This window comes from Penicillium solitum (genome assembly GCF_028829755.1).
Source record: "Penicillium solitum strain IBT 25940 chromosome Unknown utg000005l_segment0_segment0, whole genome shotgun sequence".
NCBI lineage: Eukaryota > Fungi > Ascomycota > Eurotiomycetes > Eurotiales > Aspergillaceae > Penicillium > Penicillium solitum.
The window spans coordinates 2,461,976-2,479,991 of record NW_027072125.1 but is presented as its reverse complement, the minus strand read 5'-3'; the positions used below and the strand labels follow the sequence as shown (position 1 = coordinate 2,479,991).

At 37.0% G+C, this 18,016-nt stretch overlaps 1 protein-coding gene across 1 annotated transcript; it reads right to left on the bottom strand.

Moving 5' to 3' along the window:
- Nucleotides 1–7,748: 7,748 nt before the first annotated feature.
- N7455_008543 (uncharacterized protein) lies at nt 7,749–8,184 on the bottom strand (the record flags this gene model as incomplete). Its single annotated transcript, XM_065605896.1, has 2 exons — nt 7,749–7,892; nt 7,951–8,184. The coding sequence occupies 2 exons, from the start codon at nt 8,182–8,184 to the stop codon at nt 7,749–7,751; spliced, it is 378 nt and encodes a 125-aa protein (XP_065460845.1).
- Nucleotides 8,185–18,016: the final 9,832 nt, after the last annotated feature.

The following is an 18,016-nucleotide window of genomic DNA, read 5'->3' as shown; positions in this document are numbered from 1 at the left end:
AACCCGCAAATAGGTCGGGTTAGCTTGGGTAACCCCGCGCGGGTTTGCGGGTTACCCATACGGGTTACTAAACAGTGTAAACATAGGAAGAGTCGTATCTACATAAATTATACATTTCTTACCTATATCTTATTATATTTCCTTTTCACCTTAAGAGGGTAAAAGCTCCTACAGCCCGCTCTAATTCCAATATACCACTACTATTTCTAACGGCTATTAGAAATTACTTATACGTAAAAAGCCACTTTAGCCTATACTATTTCTAACCGCGGTTAGAAATCAAGCCTAAAACCTCCCTCGACTACTACTATTATTGTTACCAGCCAATTCTTCAAAGTAAAGAGTGCATTAAACGAAAATACTAAGTACAAAGAAGGAAAAGAAGAAGAAGAGAGGAAACGTGTGCGACAGGACCTTTGTAGATCCTCGTCCTGTCTCTTCGTACAAACATGTCAAACATCTACAAGTCGGAAACATCTGGCAGAAAACTCTAAAGTCAGGGCGGCTAGTTACGGCAGAAAGTACGGTCCAGTCCCGATCGTCACACGGTTTATAGTGGTTTATTACGGTTTATAGTGGAGCTTAACCTACTTAGTTAACTAATTAGTAGCGAGATATAGGTTAGAAACGCGATATATTAACTAATTCTTCTTTCTCCTATTATCGGTCGCGTTTATAAGGATCTAAAGCTTTTCTATAGGTATTATTCCCTCTATTCTATTATTTTCCCCTTATATTTTACCTTCTATAACTTATTATATCTCAAACTTAGTAGTTCACCTTCTCTTCGTCTATCTACGATAGTGATTTAGATAATCTTATTCTATATAATTATTTTACTCCCGATTTCTTAGAGAGCTAGAAGACTCTACTAACCGAGGATTTTCTCCGATCGGCTATTCCTTTCTTAATTCTATCGTACTTAACCTATATTGGCCCTAATTATATAAAAAACTATCTTCTTTACGATAGGATAGTTTATAACGAATAGGTAAGCTAGTAGCTTAAAACTAGCTTTAGGAAAAAGTATGATATACCCTAAGACGCAGTATATTAATCTACTGCTTAGAATGATTTCTAATAAGTAGTAAATATCTCAGATAGAGCACTAAAAGTTATATATAAGCGCTATAGTTAGATTCTTAAGTATCTAAACTTTGTCCGAGAGACTAAGGATAGAAGTAGACTTCGGCAGAACCCATTTTGGGTCGGAGACTCCGACCCAAAACCCAATGGGTTAAACCCAATAACCCAATAATAACCCATTTGAACCCATTTTAGCATAAAATATGGGTCTTGGCGTTCATAACAATGCTAAGTCATCGAACAAAATTACTATTTTATACAACTGTTCCGGTTTGTCTGTCGAACATTACTATATTATCACAGTAATAAGTTAGAAATTTTATATAATTACTTTGAATTTGAAGCCAATTTACTTCATATTATATTAATTACCAATAAAAATTGAGATTAATCATAGTATAGTGGTGTTCTATCAATTTATGCATTTGTTGAATATAGACTGTTAGAAATATATATTGGTAGCAGAGGTGAGTCTATACATATTTGAATATAAATAGAAATAGAAATAGAAATTTCTTAATCTTAGTTTATTTTCTATATAATTAATATCATTTTAAAGCCAAATATCTCTTTTCTTATATTCTTAATTAATATATCTAGTAATTAATATACTATACAAATTGAGGTGGTTTATAAATGATCTCTATACTCTTATATATACTCCAGATAAAATATTTCTGAGTGATCTTCGGGGGGAATGGGTTATGAATGGGTATTGATGGGTTTTGATGGGTTTTGATGGGTTTTGATGGGTTTTGATGGGTTTTGATGGGTTCTATTGGGTTCTGTTGGGTTCTGTTGGGTCGGACCCATTTAAATATAGCTTATGTAGCTAATCAATTGATCTTATATCTTATATCTTTTGATATATCTACTTTACTTAGCCTATTTGCGTGTCTATTGTCTGAAACCCCCTTTTTGTAAGTATATACTCCCTCTGATTATCCCCCTTATATCCCCTATAGTATTTATCTTTATAATAATTATATCCTAAAGCTAGTATTCTGACTTCCTACCTACTCTTTTCGATAGGGATATAGATAACCTTAGCTATCTTATTCCCTCTTCTCGGGCTCTAACCCTACCTAGTAGCCAACTTATAATCGAGCCTTTTAATGCTATTAATACCGACTTCCTTCGGCCCTCTAACCTTCTACCGATCCTACCTTCTCTTACCCGCGTTAGCCCCGATCGGAGAAAGGTATATATACTTTATAACGATATAGTATATAAAGAATAGGTTGACTAGTAGCTATAAACCGACTATAGGCAGAAAAGTAAGCTTTCCTAGGACTCAAATCGCAATTCAAATATATAGAGCAACTTCGACTAAGTTGCCTATACTAAAGATAGTGCGCTAAAGGTGATGTATAAGCGCTACTTAAAAATCTTAGAGTATCCTTATTCTCTATCGCCTAGTGGTAAGGGCTATTATAGTATATCAACAATATTGAAGCATTTAAAGACAGTAGGCTGTCGTAAAGCTTAGTAGGGAGTAGACTGCGACATCGCCCGTCCATGGGCACTAGGAAGTGTCCACGGCCCGTGGGCCTTTTGGAATTTAACGCCCATCGCCCACCCTTATGCAAAAATAATGCAAAAATTACCCTATTAGGCTATTTTATGTGTATAATTAGTTCTTGGCAGTACCCACCTTGCCAAGAGTGCCCGCATATGTCTTGGCGACGCTAAAAGTGTCTCCACTTTCATGGGCGTTGTCGCAGTCTAGTAGGGAGGGAAAGGAGAAATTACTAGGTTCCTTTAAAAGGTAGTAAACCCTTATATTTTATTTAGTTATTAGGTTTTAGTAATACTCTTAGATATATAGGATAACGGCTAATCGGAAGCTCCTTTTTTATAGTTAGTTTGGGAAGAGTATCTTCTTCAATTTCTTACCCTTAATCGACTTCTATTCTACCTTATTAAATATCTAATATTTTATAAGCTATTCCGATTAGCCCGCTCTACACTATCTACCCCCCCAATACCCTCCGCTACTATAATACGCCGTCGCCTCCGTAATATTATTATAGAACGACAGAAGTCTATCCTCTAAACGCTACCTAACGACGCAAAAATCTCAATTATATTAGATTACTAGACTTCTCTATATAATCAGGCGTTTATAGCTATCACTAGCTATTTTGTTAATAGCAATTGGGTATACTAAGAGGTTCTACTTAGATTTAAACCACTCTATAGCTCTTATACTGGTTTAAATCTAAGTAGTATAGTCTTTAAAACTCTAGTTAAGTATTATATCTAGGATCGGGTATTTGGAGTTATAACTGATAACGCTACTAATAATAAGATAATAGTTAATACTATATAGCAGGCGCTCTCTAGCGATATAACAGTAATCCGAATACCCTGTCTTACTTATATTATCTAGCTATATTTGAACTAGCTCCTTGATTGTCTAAAGGCTATTCCTCTAAATGAGAATATAGAAACGAAGTGGACTGACTAGAAGTTATCCGTAGTAAAGGTAAATACTCGGTATTAGATATAGAGGATCTTATATACCTTAAATAAGGTCCGCTATCTTACTATATATATCTATATAAGTCCCTAACGCTAGGCGGCCTTTCTCCGACTTTAAGAAAAGGGACCCTAGCTTATTCTAATCTAGGATGTGAGGACTCGGTAGAATTCTATATTCCTAATACTTCGTCGTATAAAGAAACTACGTAGTTTCTTCTAGCCCTTCTATAAGGAGTATAACTATGAGGAGATATTGCTTAATAATTAAGAATGGCGTTAAATCGACTATCTTCTATAAATCACTTAGCTATTCTTTAACTATACAACAGAACTCTCGAAGATAAAGGAGGTTACGATATATCTTATCTTTAAGCTTTATAATGCCCTTTTTAATCACTTTTTCGAAGCAGAGGTACTACTTAAACGTAAGCGTGTTCTATAGAAGTCAGATATACTTAAAGCACTTAGAGCCGGTCGCTTAAAGCTTAATAAGTACTACTCTCAAACTGACAATCTTAAAGGACATATCTATATAGTTAGGATAATACTAGTACCTAATAGTAGATTTCAATTCTTCTTATCTGATAATTGGGAGCCTTACTGGCGTGATACCTACCGGAAATCGTTCTAGGAGTTATTAATTCCGTACTAAGAGCGTCTTATAATAAGTTATAGATCGACTAATACTCTAATAATAGCTTCTAATTCTAGGCTAAATAAGATACTAAAGAGTAATAAGATATCTACAAAGCCAGCTGGTAATAAAATAATATAATATCTTGATAGCGGTATATTAATAATCTGTTTCTTCTCTATAGAGGATAATACTAATCATTTGTACTACTAGATCTAATTGAGATTGAACCTCTTTGTTAGCACTCACGCAGATAATATATTATAGCCTAACAGTAGGTTATAATATTATATGGGGAAGTAATATTAGGTAAGCCTTATATCTTATATAATAGGTTTATATAAGGTATAAGAGAGAGGTTATACTTAGCTGAATAGGCAATAGTAGTAAGCAAAAGGCAAGTTGATTGTTCATATTGTTCTTAATTAACATACCAGCTAGTAGGAAATGTTGATTCCTTATATAGCTAGTTGGGAGGCAATTATAAGAGAGGTTTTGCCTCCAAATGATGCTATATTGTCTTGTGACAATATAGATGACTTCAATACTTATGGCGATATTGAGTGAGTCACAATATAGTTTACCATATATCATCCGTCTAGGGATCATTTAGATAGTGCCGGTAAAATATATATAACTCTTCTTCACACCATAGTATATATCTTACATAATAATATACTAGTATGCTAACATAGGCCTTTATAGCTATTACCGGCTACTTTATTAATATAGACTGGAGATACTATAAGGTTCTTCTTAGGTTTAAACTACTTTATAGATTGTATACTAATATAAATCTAAGTATCGTCCTCCTTAATATCTTAAAATAGTATAAGATTGAGGACTAGACTTCGGCAGAACCCATTTTATAACCCATTCTTGGCATGCCAAGGACCCATCGGAACCCATCGGAACCCAAAATACATAAAACCTGCACAAAACCTGCATAAATATACCTAATTAGGCAGGTCTTGGCATTTTTATGCCTAAACTTTAATTTTGGGTTCTTGGCATTGGGTTTTGCCGAAGTCTATTGAGGACCGAGTCTTTATAGTTACGACAGATAATATATTAAACAACCAAACAATAGTTAATACCTTAAAAGAGTCTATATCTAAAGACGTTACTCTTATTCGGGTTCTATACCTTATATATATGATTCAGCTTAGTCTGAATAAGCTGCTTAGTTATATTAAGGCTTACCCGCTTAATAAATCAATAGATACGCGATAGAATAAGTAGAGATTACTATCTACATATACTAATTCGGGGAAGATTAATATTACTTATATACTTTCGAAGGTAATATATATTCCTTAATTCTCTTAATATATATTACTAACTATTATTACTATTAGATTCGAAATCTTACTATTTATATAAATATAAGCCCTTAACGCCGAGAGATATTCTACAACCTATAAAGCGATACTATTAAGATTATGCCTTTATAGGATATAAATAGGCCTTGACAAGTCCCGCCGATTTGGTCCCGCCTTGGCGCCAAGCAAGCGCCAAGGCGCTAGTTTCAGTGCTGTCTTGGCATTGTCGTGCCGATCACCTTCTTATATAGGTAATATTCTAACCTAAATAGGTATGGTCGCAGCACCACAGCACCAGAATTCTATTTAGTGCTGCAGCACCGGAACCAAAAATTGGCTGGTGCTGCGGGACTTGTCAAGGCCTAGATATAAAAACGCGTTAGAACTTAATATTCCTAATACTTCGATATATAAAGCGCCTACGGCTAATCTTCTAGCCTTTCTATAATAAGTATAAGCGAGCTAATATAGCGCTTAGTAATAAAGAATAGTATTAGGTTAATTACCTTCTCTTTCTTACCTAGCCGTTCTTCGATTTTATAGTTAAACTCTCGAAGATACGTAACGCTATAATACACTATATCTTCCTAATTTATAATAAGCTATTTAAATACCTTAAGAAATCAATCTCCTAGCTTACTAGGAAACGAACTAGCTGGAAGCGATAGATATTATAGGCCTTATAAGTATCCCGGAAGAAGCTCGGTTAGTACTACTCTAAGACTAATAATATTCAGGGATATCTATATACGATCAGTATAATACTTAATCCTATTAATAAGTTCTAGTTCTTTTAAACTGACGATTAGGATAATAATTAGCGAGTAATATACCGATAAAGTCTAGAAGATCACCTATCTCTATATAAAAAGCGCCTAAATCTTCAGCTAAATTCTTCCGAAGCGCCTTCGTTAATCGGATTATAGTCCTACCTTACCTCTATATTAAAGCCTAACCGTCTATATCTTACGGTTTCGGGCGATAAGATTATATAGCACTTAGATAGTAACCGGCCCCTGTAATTTTTTTTCAAAAATTACGGACCCTCGCTTGCGAGGGTCCGCCACCCATATGCAACATACCACCCAAATGCAACTTTTTTTCATACATTTAACCTCAACCTCTATTTTCTACAACATAATACAGTAAATTAATTAATTAAAAATAGGGAATAAATCAATTAACTAATTTACTACTAGTATACAAAATTATAGAGCTTTTCCACTTTTTTTTGGCTCTGCCATACTTCCTGATTTCGATCAACACCTTCTTCCACTTCCGCTTCGTTTTCTCTTGATCCGCCTTTTCCGTCAATTTATACTCCTTTCTCTTCATTGCTTTCACTTGGTTTGAATTGATGATGCCGGTGATCTGTAAATAACGACGAGATGCATCATATCTAGCGTGGCGAGCCCCCATAATAGCTTGTGTTTGGTCGAATTCCCGCTGTAGCTGGAGGGCTAAGGTAGCCTGTGCTTCAGCACCCTTTACAAGCTTCGCTAACCCTTCTTTAAAGCGCTGAGTTGTAGGATTGTATTGATTAAGCCGTAGGCTAATCCTTCTCACTTTTTCAGCAGTTTTTGGAGTGCTAAACTCAGTGTTTTGTGAGGTAGTTGACGGTGTATTTGACCGAGATCGATTGTCATGATATGGATTATATGACTCCAATTCATCGGTAATAAGCTTAGAATTAATAGGCCAAAGGCCTGTTAATTTAAATCCAAGCTTAATTGTATGCGATAGTAAGAAGAATAAGATGATATTATTCTTCTCACAAAATTGGATAAATTCACGAGTTAAATGAGATCCAAAACGATCGCATAAAACAAGGCGCTTTCCACCAACTGTACGGCCAATTGTCCATTTATGAAAGAGCTGAATCCATTGATATGCCAATTGATCATTAATATAGCCGGTGTCGGTAACGGCTATATATTCCTCCTCTTTAATATGATCGAACCAGCGTAGTAAAGCTTGCTTTGCACTTAAAATAATAAGTGGAGGGCAGGCAAAACCATCGGCTGAAACAGCCTCTAAAACCGTAATAGATTCACGATTTGTAATAGATCCATTGAATAGCTTCTTTTTTGGATGCCTAGTAATAATGAATTGATCCCGGCCGACACCAATTTGAAAGCCAGTTTCATCAAAATTATAGATATCTTGATAGCATATCCCGTGCTCAGTGACTATACGTTCATAGTCTTCAAACCACCTTTGAACTACCGATTTGTCAAGAGCGGCGCTTCTTTCAACATCAAGAGCTCGCCGCCGTCGTACATAGTAGTCGGGGTTACGTTTAAGAAAACGTTGTAGCCAGTGGTCGCCAATTTGTGGTGGTGGTTCCGTATTATGATGATGGTCCTCTTCAAGAATTGAATTAGCTGCAATAGCTATTTGGCGGCGATTTATTGATGCTCCGACCGCGTCAAAGTAATCAATATATTCACATAATGCCTTTTCCTGTGCAGAACTAAGCTTCCTGCCATTGGGTTGTCGTTGAAAAAGCGATTTTCCACCCTTCCATCGCCGGCGTAGTCGATGCACAGGGACCGCGAATTCTCGCGCAGTTTTCGCGATATTGGGTTTAGATTGCTCAGAGAGAGAGTCCATTGCTAGCTGAATCTGCTGCTCTATTTCTTCATTGGATTGAGGCATGATTGGTGGGGTGGTAGGTAATCAAAGTAAAAATGTAGGATTTAAAAAAAAAGTTGCATTTGGGTGGTATGTTGCATATGGGTAGCGGACCCTCGCTTGCGAGGGTCCGTAATTTTTGAAAAAAAATTACAGGGGCCGGTTAGTATATCCTCGCCTCTACTTTTACCTTTTATTCTATTAAACTAACTAATCTAGCTACTATTAATATAGCCCCTTTAGAGTTCTAGAGGACTAATATACCTCGCTTCCCCGCTCTTTCAGCTCTCGCTCGGGATATTCTCTCAATCCCTACTACTAGTACTAGTATTAAACAATTGTTTAATACCGCTTAGGATATCTATTACTACCGCCGTAGTAGGCTATATACGTCCACAATCTAGGAATTAATGATATATCTATATATATCGAAGTTCGACAAAGAAGAATAGGACTCGGCATTATTATAGGAGTTCTTTACACAGGATAAGATTAAAGAAGCTAAGGAAGAGAAGGGGATTACATCTGATATAGTTGATATTAATCCAATCAGTAATACAGAGGAAGATACTAGTCACGAAGAAGGGCAGGATATAGGGGATCTAGATAGTACAGTTGATATAGTGGATCACTAGACCTCGTCCTCACCCGCACCGAGTCCCTCAAACTGGAATTGAAAACCGACCCGCATGCGGGTCGGTTCTCTCAGAGGGAATTGGGAGCCGACCCTCAACCCGCATTGCTCCGCCAAGACTTACCCTCACCGACCCGCGTCACCCGCAAATACATAATTATTTCCTAATTGAGCTGCACAAAATGGATGATTCATTTGATAAATTACTGTTATTTACTGTTGTTTTGTTCACCCTTCTCTTTACTCACAACAACTCTTCCTAACCATATATAAATTTAGGAAATCATTATGTATATCTTATTTATAGTATACCTTATGCTAGTTTTAAGGAATGAAAACACTAGAATCTAGGTTTGGGTTGTAGTGGAAGGACATTTTAGTAGTCCATGTATGTTATAAGAGAAATATATATTTCACCTATAAGTATAGAGTCTATACTTTAGCTGAATTCTACCATTTTATCTTTCCACCTTTAATTATGAATCTCCTACTAAATTTTGTCTTACTCTAATATTAATTATAAGATCTTTTATTTAGGTTTATTAGAAACCCTTAGAGTGTATAAAATATGGCTCCAAATAGTAATCAAAGATTATAACCCCGTTCAAACTAGAGTTCAAAACTACTAAGACTTCATTACGGGTTATGAGGGTGACCCTCATATTTTGCGGGTAACTCGGCGGGTGACCCTCATAACCTGTAAACATATAGCCAATTAGCGATAAAATTGAACTAAAGTGGGTCTATAGATATAATACATCTATCCATAGTGACTAGGATACCAAAATCTATAGTGAGTCCCATCGTACATTTGTTCAAGGCCTACGGTCGCAAAAAAAGAGTATATCCTTAATTCCTTTATCTTTTACTCAATTATATTAGAAGGACATATAATCATTATATCTTAGCGTTCGCTTTTCTCTGATTTACAGTCATCTCTCTATAATGATAATAGTTAGCTTGATAATACCTCATTCGACTTTACTAACGATCTATTGGTTCCCTAGCTCTAGACACCTAAACCTATAGGGAGCTAAAGCTCCTTACCTCCTTCCGATTTCGCGCGACCTTCGTTACCCCCTCCCGTCCCCGATAATCTACAACGGGTTGGTCCTGATCGTATAAAACAATACGTTCTTTAGACAATAGAAGATAATACCGACTTTACAGCCTAGTGGATCTATATATATTTTGGGAAGCAGAAGAAGGTAAAGTGGGATAGGAAACATTCCGCCGAATGCTAGGGTAAATTCGACTAGGTAGCCGATATTCGCAATAGGAAACCTTGTATGATATATAGGAATTGCAACCGAGTCCTTGATCACCTAGGAGCTGGCCGTGGTAGAACATCTTCAATGAACAAGCATATTGAGGGGGTTAATTGCCGGAATGCCACTAGAAGGCCAAATATCAAGAAGGCTATGGAATATGCGGTAAGACTATTAAATCTATATAGCCTATTATATTCTAACTTATATACTAGGCGAGTAGTCCTACTACTAAGCCAGTATCTTTCTCCTAGGATGGATGGGAGCGATCGATTCTTAGGTTAATCACTACGTCTCGTCTCCCTTTCCAGTTTGTTGAGTATATAGCCTTTTAGGAGGTTATTTCTTATACCCGACTTCCCGCAATACCCCCCCAAATACTATCTTCTAAGGTCATAAGACGTCGGCTTAAGGACTTTGTTCTCGAGGCACAACAAGGCGTTCTTCGAAAACTTCCCCCTAATGCTAAGCTATCGCTTGTATTAGATTGCTGGATATCGCCATTTCAATAGGCTTTTATGGCTGTAACAGGCTATTTTCTTGACCAAGATTGGGAGTATCGAGAGATCCTTCTTGGTTTTGAGCCTCTTTCTAGATCTCATTCTAGTGTCAATCTTAGTGCTGTTTTGATGTCACTTCTACAACAATACGATATCACAAACCGTGTGCTCGCTATCACAACAGATAACGCCTCAAACAACAATACGCTGATATCGAGTCTCTAAGACTCAATTGACTTAGTTGAGATCAATAATGATTCAGCTATTATCCGAGTACCATGTATTGTACATATGATCCAACTGAGCCTTAATGATCTTCTTGGCAAAATGAAAGCAATACCAACAAACAAGACAGCTGAGTTAGATTAGTATGAAGGCCGGGGTAAACGCCCTCGCAAAGGTCCTTTGACAAAACCATCTAAAACGCTTAAGATTATCCATACTCTAGATAAGGTAAGACTTTAGCCCTAAATCTACACTTAACGCTAACCTTAACACTATTATAGATTAGGCAACTAGCAGTTTTTATTAATACAAGTCCACAACGGCGGGATTTATTATATAAGCTTCAGTCTATAGAACCAAAGCTTATACCAATTTAAGATATAAAGACCCGCTGGAACTCGACTTTTTTGATGCTCCGACGTGCGAAAAGGCTCTAACCATTTCTTGAGCCATTCTACAAGTAATACTAGATAGACGAGCTTGTGATCACTCGCGAGGAATGGCGCTAAGTTGAATATCTTCTCTGGATCACCTATCCCTTCTACCAATTTACTACTATACTTTCGTAGACGAAGGATGTCACTATCCACTTGGTATTTAGTATATATAATAAGCTGTTTACTCATCTTGAGTAATCGAAAGCACGGCTCTAACGGAAGAAAGTTCTATGGAAAAAGGTGATGCTTGATGCCCTTAGGGCTGCTGAAACCAAACTATCACAGTACTATGGTATGACTGATGATATATATGGTGATCTTTATGCAATTGGTACTATTATGTCCCCACAGAATAAGCTCCAATTCTTTACAAGTAAAGATTGGAAGGATCCGGAGGTTAATTGGCGAGGTCGGTATCGGAAGAGTCTTGAAGATCGCCTTGAACTATATAAGCACCGTCTTGTATATAGAGAGGAGCCCAGAGCGGTGTCTTTAAACTCAGGACTATCCGAACTTGAGAAGATATGTGGGTAGGCACCACCTCTATCGGAAGCATCATTAGTTGATGACGAACTAAGCTAGTATCTTAATAGTCGTGAGTACTCTGGACCCCCTTATTATATTATAACTAACCCTAAATATAGCCACTATTGCGACTGCGCCTCGTGTTTTTTGGAGAGAGAATGAGCGTGTGTTCCCCGCGCTTGCTGACTTAGCGCGGGATATACTTACTATTCCAGCTACTAGAGCTAGAGTTGAGCGACTTTTTAACTCTGCGCGCGATGTATGTCACTACCGTCGGGGTTCTCTAAAACCATCGACCATTTAAGAGCTTATGATATATATGTTTACATCAAAGTTTGAGATGGAGGATGAGGAGCGTCTACTATTAAATGAGTATCTCTTATTCTAAGAAATACAAGCAGAAGGCGAAGAACGCGAAAACGGTATAAACGATCTAGAACCGATTAGTGATAATGAGGAGGATGATATTATGGTAGTGGAGATACCACAGCTAAGTGCGGTTGTATTAGGAAAACGGCGGAGAAGTGTCGTATCTGTTAACGAGGACGATGGAAATGGCGAGGATGAGGGTATTGAAGAAGATGATATTGAGAACGATATAGATCTTCTAGTTAACCGTACAACTGGAAGGGCGCGAGTGCGCTCAGTACGTCTAAATGGTTATGATACAACGATAAGATAGTCATTTTACAATTGGAATGCCCTCATTTTCTCTAAATTCAACTGTAAAGAAAATAGAAATCAGAAGCTACAAGATGGAAAGTGAAAAACACAAGAATAATCAAAAATACAAACCAAGTCTTCATAATTAATGCAACTGCCAAGAATTAGGTGTTTGTCCTGTTTGTGGACCCGAAACAAGTCTGCGGGTGACCCGTACCAATTCCCTGGCCCTCCGAGTTCTACCCGCGAGTCCTAGGTAAGGACTCGAAACCCGCAAAATGCGGGTTGAGGGTCGGGTTGGTTCCGAGTCCATGCGGGTGAGGACGAGGTCTATGGATCACGCAGCTAAGCCTACACTACCTTCTAATTCGGAGAGTAGTACTCAATTACGGGCTAATTTACGAGCTCGTAAGCGTGTGAGACGCGATAAGGATATATATGATTATCATTAGGGAGAGAATACAATCATTCAATCTTGTTTTTTTATCAAAATTATCTCAGATATATAAATGAAATACAGAAGAATTCAAGGAAAATTGTATAAATTATAAAGGTCACATGCTCTACAATTCTACTCCACTTTAAAAACCAATTGGGGCCCCATAAACCATTGCGGTTTGAAAGTAAAAACCCATAAACCATTGCGGTTTACAGACCTCGCCCCAAAACCCACCCCAATTGCGGTTTGGGGTGGGGCGGTTTATGGGTTTTGCGGTTTATGGCGAAGTCTATATAGAATTAGATAGATATAAAACCTAATACTTTTAAATGGGAGGTCTAACGCGAGTAAGGGATAAAGGTATAAAAGTTAAACGAGTTAAACGAGTCGGCGATATTGATAGGACCGGTATTTAGATACCTAAAAAATCAGAGAAATTATTAGGATAAATCTAATTAGAAGCTAAATCTATATCCGAATTAGTAAATAAGAACTATAATTAAGATATTAAGAAGTTAATAATTATAATATATAGTATAGTAGGGTACTTAAAAGAATAGAGAGGCTTATATCTAAACTAGTAGAGGTTTTTAGGGGTAAAGTAAATATACTAGGATATTCTAACTTAGACTTACTTTTAATATAGTTTACCTAAATAATTAGCTATATTATATATTAGTATAGATAATTAGAGGATATCCTATAGATCTTAAGGATATCTTACGGATATTTTGTAGATATTTTATAGATATTTTATAGATATCGAAACTTATAAAGTCTGTATTTTAAGAACTTCTATTTCGGGTTTCTTAGGTTCTAGTAGTTAAAACGGATTAAGAAAATAATCAGTAGATAGTTAGGACTCTTAGCTTTTATTTAAGCCTAAAATTGAAAGAATTTATCTAATAATAAAGGGTTTGATTTTCTATATTCTGTTTCCTACGAAGTTCATTATAGTTAATATAGTAGTTAAATATATATTTCTATATATAACTTACTACAAAATCGTCAATCTACAGCTACCTTTATAATAAAACGTCGGACTAAGAAAACTACGATACTACCTACCTACAAATACTATATAAGGAGACCTTCGATATATATCTATTTCCTAAAATTTCAAAGGGCCGACTGTCGATTAAAGGGGTTAGTTCTGTTAGGACCAAATATACGTTTATTTCAGTGGTAAGGAAATATTGGTAAGATGCATTAAGATTATATAACAGCTATAAGGGGGAAAGTAAGCGAGAGTTATACTAGTGCGGATATGCCGCAGTCTACCTTAATCTAACCTCTACCGCTAAAGCCCTCTTAAGGATTCGAGTTCGTTAAGGGGGTATAGTTCTAAGACTAATTCGTACTCGAATCGGTATAGTTTCCCTTCTTCTATTTCTCTTAGCCCGGTATTAGGTATTCCCCTCCCTTTTAGTAGGCGAGGTATATATTATAGAGTATAAAAGCCTTCGAAGCTATTTATATTCTAATAACTAGTAGTATACTATCGGAACTAGTAATAATAAGGTCTCTAAGTAGCTTAAGAAGCTTTATAAATAAAGCTTAAGCCTTCAACTCTTTAGTTTAGATTAGGAGGTATTTCTCTATAGACTGCGCCAAAACCCGCAAACCCGCAAACCCGAAAAAACCCAACCCGCAAATGGGTCGGGTTTCGGGTCGACTTTCATAACCCGCAATGGGTTTCGGGTTAGCTTGGGTAACCCGCGCGGGTTTGCGGGTTACCCATGCGGGTTACTAAACAGTGCAAACATAGGAAGAGTCGTATCTACATAAATTGTGCATTTCTTACCTGTATCTTATCGTATTTCCTTTTCACCTTAAGAGGGTAAAAGCTCCTACAGCCCGCTCTAATTCCAATATACCACTACTATTTCTAACGGCTATCAGAAATTACTTATACGTGAAAAGCCACTTTAGCCTATACTGTTTCTGACCGCGGTCAGAAATCAAGCCTAAAACCTCCCTCGACTGCTACTATTATACTATATTTCCTATATATACTTAGATTGTAAATAACACAGTTATTAATTTGAAGCTAATGGTATTCCTATTTATCGTTATCCTGCCTTGTACGTTTCCGGGATCTAACAAATCCACGTACCTGAGTATTCCCTTCCTTAGGTATAGGTAGTGGGGTATCACACTCTGGTTCTTAATTATCGTTACTAGTTGATAGAGTAGGCTGCTCGGTCTCCCCTCTATTACTGATCTCTACCATTATCCTATCTTCCTTATTATCGCTAATCGGATTAAACTCGTATATATAAAGACTATTATTCTGCTCTTCGTTAGCTGTCTCGACCTTATCGCGAGAGAAGAATTCCTTTAGAAACGTATACTCGGCTTCTTCGAAGTTAAACCTCGATATATATAGGTATATTATAAGATCCTGAATAGTGTCGGCGTTAAGTCTACCTCGGCGGTAGTAATAAATATCCCGAGTAGAGTTAAACAGCCTTTCAATACCCGCGCCGGTTACTAGAATCGAAAGTATATCTCGGGCTAGGCTTATAAGAGCTGGGAATCGATATTGGCTATCCTTCTAGAATAAAAGGGGGGATATATTAATAGTATCTATTATATATTAGTACTATATTTTATAATACTAGTAGTCGTACTTTATATATACCACTTTTAAGATACTATAAGAGCTTATTACGCGATAGGTTATTAGGTTGCTGACTTCCGAGTATTATATCGAGGCGAGACCCTAACCTTTTCGAAGACTAGTACGGTAGAGACGTCTGTATACTTCTAAGACGTGCCTTATATAGTATAAGGTAGTCTTAAAAGCTTTATCGATACCTCTAAGCCTATTACTCTTCCTATTTATCGGTTTAAAAGAACCGAAGCTTATTAGTAGGAGTAAGTATAGTTCCAATTATATAAAGATTACGTCGGATATTATCTGTTTCGGCGTAATAGTCCTTAAGTTTCTGCTGTGTAGCCTTAAGAGCCTATAGTATATTTATTTTCTAAGGGACCCTTTTACGTCGGAGCTATGTAACAGATTGCTTAAGGTGCTCGAAGAGCTTATTATAGATCTTAAATATATAATAGGTAGTAGCATCCTTTGTCTTTAATAGTTTAAGGGTGAATTTAAAGAAAGGCTAGGTGATCTAAAGAAGGTACTCGATCTGTCGCTATTTATCGTTATCTAACGTAAGGTCCGATCGCTTATACTTATTATAAAACGGCGTAAAATAAGGGCGAAGCCGCTTTGTACGCCGGAGTATAAGAAAAGTGGAGTTCTATCGCGTTTTAATATCTTATATTGGCGCGAGTTTAGCTAATTTAGTCTGAAGGGCGTAAAATGTATCCCGTCGCTAGGGGCTTATATTCACGTATATAGCGAGGTTTCGAACCTAGTAAAATAGTTAGTAAGGTATAAGAAACGGTGATAATATTATAAAATTAGATATAACTGATCTTACTTAAAGTATTGACAATTTCTCGCTTATGCTACCTCGCGTTCGTTCGGGCGGACTAAGACCGCTGTTCTGTCTACCGAGTCTCTGTTGACTTATTCACTAGGCTCGCCTTCATATATCTAAGTAGCTCATTGAGACTTAGCTAGAGGATATGGGCAATATATAGAACTCTAATAATAGTAGTATCTTCTGGTATTGCTTGCTAGAGACTTTCGACCAATGTTTTATTATTCGAAGCATTGTCGGTTGTGATCGCAAGTACCTTATATTTGATATTATGCCTCTTAAGAACATCTATAAGTATAATACTAAGGTTTATACTAGAGTGGGTTCCGTGGAGAGGTTCGAATCTAAGAAGGATCTTACGGTACTACCAGTCCTTATTAATAAAATAGCCAGTAACTGCCATAAAGGCCTATACGAACGGTAAGGTCTAGTAATTAAGTATAACGGATAGTTTTGCACTAGGAGGTAGCCTTCGTAGGATATTTTGCTGGCGCTCTTATATAGTGCTTTGAAGACGGCGTCTAATTGTTTTCGCGGAGGGAATTTTAGGTAGGGAATCCGCTGCTTATACAAGTGCGACTAATATATGAAATTCAGGGTATTCAATCAACCGGAATAGGAGGCGAGCGACCGTAAGAAATCGTAGTAGCTAGTCCTCCTAGGCTATCTAGTTAAACGTTATCCGTGCTAAGGAATCCTGGTTCTAGAAGGTAGATATATTAGTAATAGTAAAGTACTAAATATAAAAGGTATAAGCATACGGTGGCCTTTATAAACCGAGTAATCCCCGACTTCTGAGTACGGTGTCGAGCTGCCTTAGTATAGCCAGTACCTTTAAGGTGCTTTCCTATCGTAGAGGTACCTTAGCGTGCTGTTATCCCTGATGATAGGGATTGAGGATACTCTAAGATTAGACTTCGGCAGAACCCATTTTATAACCCATTCTTGGCATGCCAAGGACCCATCAGAACCCATCGGAACCCAAAATACATAAAACCTGCACAAAACTTGCATAAATATACCTAATTAGGCAGGTCTTGGCATTTTTATGCCTAAACTTTAATTTTGGGTTCTTGGCATTGGGTTTTGGGTCGAAGGTTTCGACCCAAAATGGGTTTTGCCGAAGTCTATCTAAGATTGCTCTATATCGCTTATACATTACCTTAGGTGCGCTATCGGAGCTATATGCGACCTGATCGAATTCATTCTAAGATTTTGACTGATACTTCGAGTCCTATCTGATCTTAGTATTACTAGGACCCCTATGTTGTGTTCTAATCTACTAATCTATAAATTCTTTATTAACCATTTCGTTATAAAGAACGAATGCCTTTCTACAGTCCGGGCCCACGCGTATAAGACCTTTAGGGACTAAGAGTGGAATTAGTAGACGTAGAAACTTAGGGTTAAATGAATTGATTGCAAACTGGCTGGTAGAGGGTTCGGAAATAGTAGCGAGCTGCTCGTTCTTAGGCGTAAGGTAGGTGAGGTTGATATCACTATCATATAGAGATAATGAAAACCCGTTAGAATATTGGCTTTGAGATATCGTATCGGGGAAGGGTAGAGTTAAAGATTTTAGTAGAAGGACCTTACGTATAGGAAGAATCTTAAAGACCCTAGCAATCTATCCTAGGGTACTATATCGCGTTTGAATGCGGGTTGATAGATCGTAGTACTAAACCTTTATACGATAATAATTGGCTTATCTGA